At 46.2% G+C, this 13,862-nt stretch overlaps 1 protein-coding gene, 1 long non-coding RNA gene and 1 other non-coding gene across 4 annotated transcripts in view; 2 read left to right on the plus strand and 1 right to left on the minus strand.

Annotated features, from left to right (window-relative positions):
* The window catches only part of LOC116553060, a 113,117-nt gene extending 110,146 nt beyond the window's left edge, over positions 1 to 2,971 (minus strand). The window contains exon 1 of one of the 2 annotated variants that reach the window (XR_004269617.1): positions 2,586 to 2,971. This is a non-coding gene — a long non-coding RNA (uncharacterized LOC116553060). The remainder of the gene's footprint in view (positions 1 to 2,585) is intronic. The other variant, XR_004269616.1, reaches the window with a different exon arrangement.
* Positions 1 to 6,996, plus strand: part of NLRP1 (NLR family pyrin domain containing 1) — a 60,168-nt gene extending 53,172 nt beyond the window's left edge. Inside the window, exons 14-17 of the mRNA XM_032280157.1 lie at positions 16 to 141; positions 2,784 to 2,925; positions 5,747 to 5,791; positions 6,179 to 6,996. Of these exons, the coding sequence (XP_032136048.1) occupies positions 16 to 141; positions 2,784 to 2,925; positions 5,747 to 5,791; positions 6,179 to 6,498 (633 nt within the window). The 3' untranslated portion in view covers positions 6,499 to 6,996. The remainder of the gene's footprint in view (positions 1 to 15; positions 142 to 2,783; positions 2,926 to 5,746; positions 5,792 to 6,178) is intronic.
* Positions 6,971 to 7,032, plus strand: LOC116553553. The gene has a single exon (XR_004269797.1). It is a non-coding gene; the product is annotated as a U7 small nuclear RNA (small nuclear RNA).
* The last annotated feature ends 6,830 nt before the right edge of the window (positions 7,033 to 13,862 follow it).

Consider the following 13,862-nt stretch of genomic DNA (forward strand, 5'->3'; position numbering starts at 1 on the left):
CCCTATGTTCTGTAGGCCGTAGATGATGAAGAAACGAAGTTCCAGTTTGTGCGACTACACAAGCCACCCCCGCTGACCCCACTTTATATGGGCTCTCGTTATGCTGTGTCTGGTTCAGAGGAGCTGGAAATAATCCCCGAGGTGAGCAGCCCAGTGTCTGCCTCTTCACTGTGAACGTAAGTCCTACTTGGAATGCCTGTGGGGCAGGTCTCAGGGCTTTCCCAGGGACAGGATAAATTGAGGTTGAACAGAAAGTGAGTGTGATTTAGGGAAAGTGGGAATGCTTCCAAGACTGAAAGAAAGTTCAGAGAAGGGAGGATCACATGCAGGATAAGAAGATGATGGGGTTTGACTTGGGGTCACTGGGAAGTGTTTGGGCTATAGGTCGTCAATGTCCTCCAGTCAAGACCACCAGGGACACACCTGTAGTTGAACACACTGTGTTTATTACTCATTGCAGTGACAGAACACATATTAGGGGAACCATGAGATGTCTCAGTAGAGGGTGTTATCATCTGCTATAGGATTTGGGCCTTGGTTGCATACGTTGGAGGAAGATCTAAGGAAACAAAGATTTTCTTTAGATTGGCTGTTGGTTCAGGCCACATAGAGATTTGTGGAAGAGTATTTCAGGCAGAAGGAATGTGTGAGAGGCATAGAGTTGGGAGCAAGCTTGACACCTCCAGATGACAAAAAAGAGGTCAGTATAGCAAGAGATGAGTCAGATCAGAGGCAGAATCTTCCCAGGCCTCATCTGCCCTGTTGGCCCTGGTGTGCAGTTTGGACTTTGTTCTAAGTGCAATGGCAAGTTCTTGTGGCTTGTAAACATGGTAAAACAAGACCTGATTTATAGCCAAGCACAATGGCTCAGGCCTGTAATCCCAGCACTTTGGGTACCAAGATGGGAGGATCACTTGAGGTCAGGAATTCAAAACCAGCCTGGCCAACATGGTGAAATCCTGTCTCTACTAAAAGTACAAAAATTAGCTGAGTGTAGTGATGTCCCTGTAATGCCAGCTACTAAGTTGGCTGAGGAAGGAGAATCACTTGAACCTGGGAGGCAGAGGTTGCAGTGAGCCGAGATTTCACCACTGCACTCCAGCCTAGGTGACAGAGCAAGACTGTTCAAAAAAAAGAAAAAAAAAATGAGACCTGGTTTGCTTTCATACAGATGCCTCTGGCTGCTGGGTGAGAATGAAGGATAAGTAGGCAGGCAAGAGTGAAAGGAGAGAGACAAGTCAAAAGGCTGTTATACACAGGCGTGGTGGCTCATGCCTGTAGTCCCAGCACTTTGGGAGGCTGAGGCGGGTGGATCACCTGAGGTCAGGAGGTCAAGACCATCCTGGCTAACATGGCGAAACCCCGTCTCTACTTAAAATACAAAAAATTAGCAGGGCATGGTGACAGTCACCTGTTATCCAGCTACTCAGGAGGCTGAGGCAGGAGAATTGCTTGAGCCCAGGAGGCAGAGCCCCACTGCACTGCAGCATGGGCTACAATAGCGAAACTCTGTCTTAAAAAAGAAAAAAGGCCAGGCATGGTGGCTTACGCCTGTAATCCCAGCACTATGGGAGGCTGAGGTGGGTAGATCACCTGAGGTCAGGAGTTCAAGACCAGCCTGGCCAACATGGTAAAACCCAGTCTCTACTAAAAATGCAGAAATTAGCTAGGCATGGTGGCAGGCACCTGTAAACCCAGCTACTCAGGAGGCTGAGGCAGAAGAATTGCTTGAACCCAGGAGGCGGAGGTTGCAGTGAGCTGAGATCACACCACTGCACTCCAGCTTGGGCCACAGACCAAGACCCTGTCTCCAAAACAAATAAACAAAAAAGGCTGTTGTGATTGGGTACAGTGACTCACACCTGTAATTCCAACATTTGGGAGGCCAAGGTGGGAGAATTGCTTGAGGCCAGGAGTTTAAGTCCAGCCTGGGCCATGTAGGGAGAACTCATCTCTATGAAAAATGAAAGAATAAGATGGGTATGGTGGCACACACCTGTAGTCCCAGCTACTTAGGAGGCTGAGGCAAGAGATTGCTTGAGCCCAGGAGTTCAAGTCCAGCCTAGGCAACATGGAAAAACCTCATCTCGCTTTAAAAAAGGAGAGAGAGAGAAGAAAAAAAAAAGGAAAAGACTGTTGCAATACTGCAAGCTATAGTTGAAGGTCACTTGACTAGGAAGGTAGCGAGGGAGATGGAGAAAAGTTTGTGAATTCAAGGTTGATTTTGAAGGTAGAGCCAACAGGACCTCCTGGATTGCCCGTGTAGGGAAGGAGTTAAGAATGATTCCTAGTTTGGAGCCTGCATGTTCAGGGGATGGGCCTATCCTTTACTGAGTTTGGGGAAACTGGAAAGGGAGCATATTTGGAAGACAGTGGGGAATCAAGAGTTCTGTCTTGGGTGTGATTTAGGAAAGGGGATGGATATAAATGTTTGTCAATTGAAAGTGGGTCGAGTTTAGGATCTTTGGGGTAGATAGGCTTTGGGCTGGAGAAATGAGGGTTTGGATTCAAGATGGGGTAGGTTGAGGAAGGAGGATCTCACTTAGGATGATGAGCACTACTTTTAAGGACAAGCCCTGACTCACCTATGCAGTACCCAGTTGTGTCCTCATCCTTCTGTGGAAAATTGGGAAAAGAGCAGTGTCTGAAGGCGATGATTGATTTCAATACAGGGATCACCGGAGTGTCCCTATGGAGCCAAGCAGGGCCAAGAAGGTGTCAGGTGGGGAAAAGCCTCCCATGCCAGATGAACAGGGTGGCAACTCAACTCTTTGCCTCTTCAGGAACTGGAGCTCTGCTATCGAAGCCCTGGAGAACCCCAGCTGTTCTCCGAGTTCTATGTTGGCCACTTGGGATCAGGGATCAGGCTGCAAATGAAAAACAAGACAGATGAGACTTTGGTGTGGGAGGCCTTGGTGAAACCAGGTAAAACCAGGACACGTCCAGAGGGCTCAGAGGTGGGAGGAGAAAGAAAGTCAATGAAACAGAGAGTGAGAGAGAGAGAGAGAGAGTGTGTGTGTGTGTGTGTGTGTGTGTGTGTGTGTGTGTGTGTGTTTGTGTCTGTCAGTGGGCATTATCAATTTATTGATGAGAAGAAGTAGCCCCCAGGAGTTAGGTGGCTTTCTCAAGTTACATAACAGTTGTTATGACTGGAATTTAAACTTCAGTCCATCTGACCCTCTAAAATGTGTGCTCTTTCCCATGTGCAATGATGTCTTCATAGTGCCCTTGAATTAACAGATGTCGACATCCACAAAGCTTTTGGCTAAGTTTCTCATGATGGCTTGGATGTGAGGTGAAAGAATAAGACCTAGATACTTATATGGTTGTATGGATTAAGCTGATTTGACAATTTCAGATACTCTCCCCTGTATCGCTCAGTATTTTCAAGGAAGACGAGGAAATCAAATAATAAATTTTCTGGAATGGAGAAAACTTATGGACTCTTAGTCTAGTACTAACACCCTAAGAACCCAAACTCCCAAACAGTCCTTCTAGGACAAGCAGCCCTAGTCAGCTGTCAAAAAATGGTGAAGCGGCCGGGCGCGGTGGCTCAAGCCTGTAATCCCAGCACTTTGGGAGGCCGAGGCGGGTGGATCACGAGGTCAAGAGATCGAGACCATCCTGGTCAGCATGGTGAAACCCCATCTCTACTAAAAGTACAAAAAATTAGCTGGGCATGGTGGCGCGTGCCTGTAATCCCAGCTACTCAGGAGGCTGAGGCAGGAGAATTGCCTGAACCCAGGAGGCGGAGGTTGTGGTGAGCCGAGATCGCGCCATTGCACTCCAGCCTGGGTAACATGAGTGAAACTCCGTCTCAGAAAAAAAAGAAAAAAAAGGTGAAGCCATTCTGAACTACAATAAGCTGGCTTTGCAGTGCAGTGGAAAGAGGGTGGGCGTTACTGAGTCCTAGCCTGGGTGCAACCAACGATGGAGAACTAGCCTACCCCAACTTCAGACCTGGGTTCAAATCCCACTCTGGCACTTATTTGCTGGGTGACCTTGGGAAAATTACTTAATTGATTTGAGTCCCTCTTCTGTAAAATGAGGAACATAATGACTAATTTGTAGAAATGTTGGAAAGATTAAATAAAGGAATGACTATGCATGCCTCATGCAGTAATCCTCAACAAATCATAGCAGTATTATCTTTTTCCTCATGTTAGGCCAATCTCTGCCTCTTATCAGTCTTAATTCTGTCCCTTGGAACTCAGAAAAAGTCTATTTCCTTCCCCATGAGAAAGCCATTGAGAATCTTGGAGACTGTGGTTATAGCCTTCCTGATGACTCTTGTTGTACAAATTAGACATCTCCAGCTGCTTCCATCATTCCTCTTCCATTTTGATTTGTAAATTCATTTTTTTTGAGACAACAGTCTTCCTCTGTTGTCCACACTGGAGTGCAGGGGCACAATCTCGACTCACTGCAACCTCTGCCTCCCAGGTTCAAGCAATTCTCCTGCCTCAGCTTCCTGAGTAGCTGGGACTACAGGTGCGCACCACCACGCCCGGCTAACTTTTTTTTTTTTTTCTATTTTTAGTAGAGACAGGGTTTCACCATATTGGTCAGGCTGGTCTTGAACTCTTGACCTTGTGATCTGCCCACTTTGGCCTCCCAAAGTGCCAGGATTTCAGTCATGAGCTACTGTGCCCGGCTAGTTTGTAAATTCTTTGCCATCCAGTCACCTTTCTCAGTAGATGCTCCAGTGTGGGAATGAGTCAGAATTGACCCCTAGACTGTCCAGGCAGCAGAAAGAATGTGAAACACCCTCTTTTCTCCACCCACATGGATCCGGTGTTCCTGGTATCACAACCTGAACTCCCTCCTCTGTACCCACCTCCTGCACCATGAGATCATACTGAACTTGGAGCCTGCTCAAACTCTCAGGCCTTGTACATATGAGCTGCTGTGACCTTCATTTTTGTTATCTGCTTTTTTTCTGTTAAAATTCATTTGTTATTCCCATGTCCGAAGATTGCTTGATGTTGATTCTAGATTCTGACATCCAATTCCAGAACGTACACCTTTGGTCAGTGCCAGTCTAGAAGGCTAAAAAAAAGAACAAGGAAGTAGATTTCCACTAGAACAAGGAGGTGCTAAATAGTTCTAGCAAGGGGTTTGGTTAGTTCACCAGGGATACAGTTCAGACCAACACTGGATCAAACCAAGTCTGGGATGTTGTAGGAGAAATTGCTATTGCTCATTTGGATGCCTTCTCTCTATTACTCTATGATCACAACTTCTGGGCCTCAGTCTCCCCATATGCATAAGGAAGGGATTCACCTAGATAACCTCTAAGGACCCTTCCAGCCCTTACTCCAGATCCTATCAGAATTTGTCTGTAGCTTCTTCTAAATCAAAGAATCTCAGCCAGGTGCAGTGGCTCATGCCTGTAATCCCAGCACTTTGGGAGGCTGAGGTGGGTGGATCACAACCTCAGGAGTTCAAGAGCAGCCTGGCCAACATAATGAAATCCCGTCTCTACTGAAAATACAAAAAATTAGCCAGGCGTGGTGGCACATGCCTGTAATCCCAGCTACTTGGGAGGCTGAGGCAGGAGAATCGCTTGAATCTTGGGGAGCAGAGGTTGCAGTGAGCTGAGATTGCACCATTGCACTCCAGCCTAGGTGAAGAGCGAGGCTCTCTCAAAAAAAAAATCTCAGAAGTGATTGGGAGTTTGGAGGTGTATCGTGTGTTAATAACTTAGCACTGTTACAGATGCATCTTCATCTCTGTTTTCCTCCAGGAGATCTCACACCTGCAACTACTCTGGTCCCTCCAGCCCCCAAAGGTCAGTAACAGCTCTCAGAGACCACAGGAGGCAGTGGCAGTCTGGTTCTGGGGGGAAAGGAAGAGAGAAAGGAAGGGACTCATCAATGCAGACCTCACAAGGGGTCAGGCTCTGGAGAGCGGTGGATGGTCCCTCCCCATATCCCCTTGTCCTATCCATAGAGGCCCTAGAACTCCACACCTGAGAGCCTCTAGTGCCCCCATCAGGAACCCCACTTCCAATCCCCACTCTAGCAGAATGCCGGACTAGATGCTGACATGAAGGAAGATAGAGGTGCATTTCTGGAGACAAAAGGAAGCAAGGGATGCAGAAAAGAGAGAGAAAAGCACGGAATGTGGGGATTAGAGGTGGAGGCTGTGGTCAGAGCCCATCTTTGTTCATTGCCAGCCTTACCTTCCCCTCTGGATGCCCTGGGGTTGCTGCACTTCGTGGACCAGTATCGAGAGCAGCTGGTGGCCCGAGTGACATCAGTGGAACCTGTCTTGGACAACCTGCTTGGACATGTGCTGAGCCAGGAGCAGTACGAGGGGGTGCTGGCCGAGGACACCAGGCCAAGCAAGATGCGGAAGCTGTTCAGCTTCAGCCAGTCCTGGGACAGGAGCTGCAAAGATCGACTCTACCAAGCCCTGAAGGAGACCCATCCTTACCTCATTATGGAACTCTGGGAGAAGGGCAGCAAAAAGGGACTCCTGCCACTCAGCATCTGAGGTATGAACACCAGCCCTTGAGTCCTGGCTTTGCTTGACCCTTCTTTGGGTCTGTTTCTTTCTCTGCAAACAAGTTGCCATCTGATTTGCCTTCCAGCACTAGAGTAGTGGAACATTGATGATGCCTTTGCTGGGCATTATATGTCCATGCCAGGGATGCCACATGGGGCCCCAGTCCAGGTGGCCTAACAGCATCTCAGGGAATGTCCATCTGGAGCTGGCAGGACCCCTGCTGACCTCATAGAGCCGCATCTGGTGGCCACAGCAGCCAAGCCTAGAGCCCTCCGGATCCCATCCAGATGCAAGGAGGAACAGAAGGGACATGGAAACTTTTGCCTCTGGCTATGTCACAGCATGAGTCCCAAAACTGGGGTTCAGCATAGGAGGCCACATGGATTACTGGCTTCTCGCAGGAAGATATACAAGAGCAAGCCGACAGAAAAGTGGAAGGAAGTTTATTAAGAAAATAAAGGAGTGTTACAGCGCTTTTCGAATTTGTCTAGCAGGCTTTCCAGTACTTACAGAAAAACCCTCAGGCCACACACCCATCAGGCTGGCCTTGTCCTTCAGGTCCTTCATGCCCCACCCACCCATCTCCTTTAGCACACACACACCTCTGCTCTCCACATAACCCTCCCTCCAAGAAGAAGTGAGTTCCCTCATTTTTGTCACATTTGCTCCTCCCTGTGCTGCCCATGGAAAATTAGGACACTTCACACAGACACCTGGGTGGGGTCACTACCTAGCCCCACCCTCTCCCCATCTTCATCCAGCCAGGAACTCACCTGGACTAGATTGCTGAAAACCACAGTGATATTCCACAGGCCCCAAACTGTGGGTTCCCTGGAACCAACACCTTCTGAACCATACAACAATAGACAGTCCCAAAACTCAGATTCAGCAAAATGCATCTTCAAAAGATCTTACTACCTTTTTCTTTCCAGACCCCAAGGGTTATCAGGAGGACTGAGCCAAGTTGTTTAAGGAAGAAGGAGAAAGAACCACACACCCAAGTGAAGATGCACTTGATCAAGCTGCATTTTATCCATAATACCAGCAGGAGGCCTTTGCTATCCCCAGTGCTCTATAGACACAAACCCAGTGAATCTGCACAGGGACACCAGGAGGAGATGCTGTTATCAGCCCACTTTACAGATGATGCACACACAGGTCAAGTAATCTGCTCAGAGTCCCACATTTGGTAAGAGCCTTTGCTGGGAGTCAAAACCGGGCAGTCCAGATCATTTAACTGCTCTACTAGATGACTCTCCAGTGCCCCACCTTTATGTGATGTGGGTGCCACTGTCCCTGCTTGAGCAGGAGAGTCACTGTGCCCCTCAACAGCTCACCTGAGGCTGGAAGGTACTGATAACACACTCAGCAGAGAGGGCAGGGCCAGGCATCAGGCCACAGGCCCAAGGGCAGCATCTAAAGGAGGGAGAGTCCCCAGGCAGCCATGTCCCAAGGCCAACACTGGGCATGTGGCTGAGAAAGGATGAAGGATCTGATGGGCTTTCATTACGGAGCACTAGTGATGCTTTGAGCCATTTTTCTATTCATTGCCTGTCTTCTCTGTTGGGCTATGAGCTCTGAAATTGCAGTATCCACATCTTCCCTGTTCACAGCTACATCCATAAGCCCTGGCACAATGTAAGTATTCAGTAAGCTTTTGTATATTAGGCTGGGCACAGTGGCTCAGGCCTGTAATCCCAGCACTTTGGGAGGCCGAAGCACCCACACAGTGCTAGACAATGAGGCTCATCCTGAAAAGAAGAGTTTGAATGGTGGGAGGCCAAACACCTGACCAATGTAGACCACTCTTGATCACTCCATTTTCCCACTGCCCCTTCGTCCTCCTTGTTCTCTACCTGCCCAGAGTCAAACCTGCCAGCATCACCCAATGGTCTCTCAGAGTTACAGAATCCACACCAGCACAGGCAACGAAAGGTTTGATATCTTTCCCAGCTCCAGGGCCAGGGGCTGGGCCTGTGTATGAGTTTGACTTAAGGGAGTTCCTGAGATGCAGCCACCTTGGAGAATTTCTCACGACCTCCAAAGGCCCCAGGCCCAGGCATATCCCCTTCTCCATGCTGGGTGTCTTAGTCCATTCAGGCTCCTATAAGAAAATACCATTAACTGGGTGGCTTATGAATGACAAATGTTTATTTGTTTATTTCTCACAGTTCTTGAGAGTATTTAGACCAAGAACAAGGTGCTGGCAGATTCAATGTCTAGTCAGGGCCCTCTTCCTCATAGATGTCACCTTCTAGCTGTGCCTTTACAGGGCAAAGGAGCAAACAAGCTCCCTTGGGTCTTTTTATAAGGGCACTGATCCCATTCATGAGAATGCATGCTCAGTGGACGATACCACCCTTTACCGACTTTGGGGAAACTGGAGAAGGAGCTGGCAAAACTGAAGAGGGGTTTTTGGACTTGCCAGCCTATATAATCATGTCAGCCAATTCTTAAACATAAATGTCTCAATATATATACACATCCTATTGGTTCTTTTTCTCTGGAGAAGCCTGACTAATACAATGTTGCCCTTAGGGTTAATGAGTTAACATACTGAACACTTTATATATATTATAAATGGTCTCATCCTGACCTTCACAGCACTGGAATGCCTCACATATCAGCTGAGGGAACTGAAATCCTGGGAGAAGTAACACTGCCTCCTGGCAGATACAAGGAGGAATAGGAGGGACATGGGACCCTTTGCCTCTGGCTGGAGACAGAAAATGGAAATGAACATGTGTCCTTGTGAGATCCGGATGGCTTATGAATGGAGGCAGAGGGAGAGATTCAGTTTTCACTTGTTATTCTGCCCAGCCACCCCCAAAGCAGCATGAGGGGAATTCCCACAAGGGACTACTTCAAACCATACCAAGATGGGGCTGGCCAGGATTCCAAAGACGGAAGCACTAAATTCAGGGTGATCAGTTCAAAGCCTTTAATAGGCGATCTGACACAGAGAGTGGAGTACAATGTATCTCTGAGACTAACAGCAAGAGAAAAGGGATTCTACGGAGATATTTCTGCAGCAAGAGGGTCAGGCATGGAGTTTATAGAAGGCTCAGGGCTACAACCAGTTTCCTTCAGTGTTTTGGGCAACAACCTAGATACCTTTGTCAGTGTCTGAGAATGTTCAAGGCCTGGGTTTGGGTTCAAGCCTGCTGGGAAAAACCAGCAGCTGGCTGGGTCACAGCATAGTTAAGGCACTCTGTGATTTCAGTTAGGTCACAGAAACAAAGCAGGGGTAAAGGGGCATAGGGATCCTATCCACCTTCTGGACCTTCTGACTTTTTTGCTTACATCACATTGCCAGCATGTTCAGTAATGTGGCTGACTGTGGGAATCTTCCTCTAGAGATCAAAGTGTTCCTGAACTTTTGTATCTCAGCTCTTGTAATAAAAGTGGAAACTAGCAGGATACACACACTTTGAGGAAAATGTTCTTTACCTAAGATCCAGGTAGTTGTGGCTTTTCTCTGGTCTCAGGTAGGATAAGCTTATGTAGAAAGCATAAACAAGGCCAGGAACAGTGGCTGATGCCTTTAATACTAGCACTTTGGGAGGCCAAGGTGGGTGGATCACCTGAGGTTAGGACTTCGAGACCAGCATGGCCAACATGGAGAAACCCCGTCTCTACTAAAAATACAAAAATTAGCCAGGTGTGGTGGCCCGTGCCTATAATCCCAGCTACTCAGGAGGCTGAGGCAGGAGAATCAATGAACCTGGGAGGCGGAGGTTGCAGTGAGCCAAAATTGTGCCATTGCACTTCAGCCTGTGCAACAAGGGTGAAACTCCATCTCGAAAAAGAAAGAGAGAGAGAGAGAGAGAGAGAGAAACAGTTTAGGCCAAGACCCTGGCTTTTCATTTCAAAAACAAGAAAATTATGCATAATGAACTTGCAGATTTGAATGGATTTCGGGTCAGCTGCCTGGGTCAGCAGTTTTCTGCTAAATGTGGCAGGTGTACAACCTGCATCTGAATTTGATGTCCTCAGCTCTCTTAAGAGAGAAAAAAAAATACCCTATTTGTTTTAGACCTTCTTTCTTCTCCAAATAGCCAAGGCTCCTCATGGAAGTCCCTCAGAAGCATGGGAGAGTCCTCTTAGGACTAAACTATTTGCTTCTGTTGCCTGCACTGCACATCACATTGCACAGCATAGTGTAATTAGTTGACTCTAGCTTATTCCATTCTCAAGATAAAACCCTGAATCTCTCTAGAGGAAGCTCTGATTCTCTCCTGTGATCAGGAAGTTGCAAGTACAGTCTGGTAGCTCAGGGCCTTCCCAAGGAACTATCCAAGTTTTAGCTCCCAGCTGGAGGTGAAATGATTGTTGGGGCCACAACACTGAGACTCATTGCAGGCAGGGTATATGGGGGTTGCCTCCAACTTCCTGCCATACCACCTCTAAGGAGTGCCCAACTTTTTGTGGGGAGACTCAAATGGCCCTCCTTTGCTGAGGGCATGGGGGTATTTTTAATGAACTGGGGGGGTGGGTAGTCAGGGACCGAGAGTGCACAGGCATCCTTGAAGCTGAACCGAGACGTGTGAACACTTAAGTGATAGCCTGCTAGTATGGCCATCAGGGCCTTCCTTGTTCTAAAGGTGTTCAATATATTCACTCATTAACCCTAAGGGCAACACTGTATTAGTCAGGGTTCTCCAGAGAAAAAGAACCAATAGGATGTCTATACATATTGAGACATTTATTTTTAGGAATTGGCTGACATGATTATATAGGCTGGCAAGTCCAAAATCTGTAGAATAGGCTGGCAGGCTGAAGACCCAGGGAAAAGCTGATGCTGCAGTTCAAGCCCAAAAGCCTTAAAAAAGCTGGAAGAATTCTCTGTAGCCTTCAACTGTTTGGATGAAGCCCACCCACAATGAAAAGGGCAATTCACTCTACTCAAAGTCCACCAATTTGTGGCCGGGAGCAGTGGCTCACGCCTGTAATCCCAGCACTTTGGGAGGCTGAGGCAGACAGATCACCAGCTCAGGAGATGGAGACCATCCTGGCCAACATGGTAAAACCTCGTCTCTACTAAAAATACAAAAATTAGCAGGGCATGGGGGTGTGTGCCTCTAATCCCAGCTACTTGGGAGGCTGAGGCAGGAGAATCGCTTGAACCAGGGAGTCAGAGGTTACAGTGAGCTGAGATGGTGCCACTGCACTCCAACTCCAGCCTGAGCGACAGAATAAGACTCTGTCTCAAAAAAAAAAAAAAAAAAAAAAGTCAACCAATTTAAATGTTAATCTTGAATAAAACTAGAATTTTTTTTTAACAAGAGGAATTTTGGAAACTGTACAAACACATTAAAATTAAATGATATGACCCTGAATGACCAGTGGGTAAATGATGAGATTAAGAAGGGAGTTAAAAAATTTCTTGAAACCAATGATAATGGAAACACAACATACCAAAATCTATGGGATACAGCAAAAGCAATACTAAAAGAGAATTTTACAGCTATCAGCATCTACAGCAAAAAAAGAAAAACGTCAAATAAATAAGCTAATAACACATCTTAAAGAACAAAAAAGCAAGAGCAAACCAAACCCAAAATCAGTAAAGAAAAGAAATAATAAAGAGCAGAAATAAAATTCAAAGTACAAATGATCAACAGAACAAAAAGTTGTTGTTTTGAAAAGATAAACAAATTGATAAAACCTTAGTCTGATTAACAGACTAAGAAAAATAGAAAAGAACCAAATAAATGAAATCAGAGATTCAAAAGGAGACATTACAACTGATACTGCAGAATTTCAAAGAATCCTTGGTGGCTACTCTGAGCCAATAAACTGGAAAATCTAAAAGAAATGGATAAATTCTTAAGTAAAATCAACCTACCAAGATTGAACCATGAAGAAACCCAAAACCTGAACAGACCTATAATAAGTAACAAGATCTAAGCTATAATAAAATGTCTCCCAGCAAAGAAAAGCCCAGGACCTGATGGCTTCACTGCTGATTTCTAAAGAATTAATACCAATTCTACTCAAACTATTCTGAAAAAATAAAAGAGAAGGGAACACTTCCAAACTCATTCTCTGAGGTCAGTATTATCCTGACACCAAAACCAAAGATGCATCAAACCATGAAAACTGCAGGCCAACATTGATGCAAAATCCGCAACAAAATCGTGGCAAACCGAATCCAACAACACATTTTAAAAAATCATTCCTCAGCCAGGCACGGTGGCACACACCTGTAATCCCAGCACTTTGGGAGGTCGAGGTGGGCAGATCACCTGAAGTCAGGAGTTCAAGACCAACCTGACCAACATGAAGAAACGCCATCTCTACTAAAAATACAAAATTAGCCGGGTGTGGTGGCACATGCCTGTAATCCCAGGTACTTGGGAGGCTAAGGTAGGAGAATCCCTTGAAGCCGGGAAGCGGAGGTTGCAGTGAGCTGAGATCACACCATTGCACTTTAGCCTGGGCAACAAGAGTGAAACTCCATCTCAGAAAAGAAAAAAAAAAAAATCGTTCATCATGACCAAGTGGGACTTATCTCAGGGACGCAAGGATGGTTCAACATAATGCAAATCAATCAATATCATATGACAACAGAGTGAGGACAAAAACCATATGATAATTTCAATGGATGCTGAAAAAGCATTTGATACAATTCAACATCTCTTCATGATAACCCTCATAAAACTGGATATAGAAGGAACATACCTCAATATAATAAAATCCATATGCGACAGACGCACAGCTAGTATCGTACTGAATGGGAAACACCGAAAGCCTTTCCTCTAAGATCAGGAACACAGCAAGGATGCCACTGTCACCACTGTTATTCAGCATAGTACTGGGAGTCCTACCTAGAGCAATCAGATAAGAGAAAGAAATAAAGGGCATCCAAATTACAAAGGAAAAAGTCAAATTATCCTTGTTTACACATGACATGATTTTATATTTGGAAAAACCTAATGACTCTACCAAAAAACTATTACAACTGATAAATTCAGTAAAGTTTCAGGATACAAAATCAACATACAAAAATTAGTAGCATTTCTTTTTTTTTTTTTTTTTTTTTTGAGTTAGAGTCTCACGATCTCTGCTCACTGCACCCTCCACCTCCCAGGTTCAAGCGATCCTCCTGCCTCAGCCGCCCTAGTAGCTAGGATTATAGGCCCCCACCACCACACCTGGCTAATTTTTTTTTTTTTTTAGTAGAGACAGGGTTTCGCCACCTTGGCAAGGCTAGTCTTGAACTCCTGACCTCGTGATCCACCCACCACGGCCTCCCAAAGTGCTGGGATTACAGGCATGAGCCACTGCTCTTAGCCTTTTTTTTTTTTTTTTTCTTCTTTTTTTAGAGGTAGTTTCACTCTTGTTGCCCA

The sequence above is a fragment of the Sapajus apella genome, unplaced genomic scaffold (genome assembly GCF_009761245.1).
Source record: "Sapajus apella isolate SASKATOON/1434 unplaced genomic scaffold, GSC_monkey_1.0 scaffold12, whole genome shotgun sequence".
Taxonomy (NCBI): Eukaryota; Metazoa; Chordata; class Mammalia; order Primates; family Cebidae; genus Sapajus; species Sapajus apella.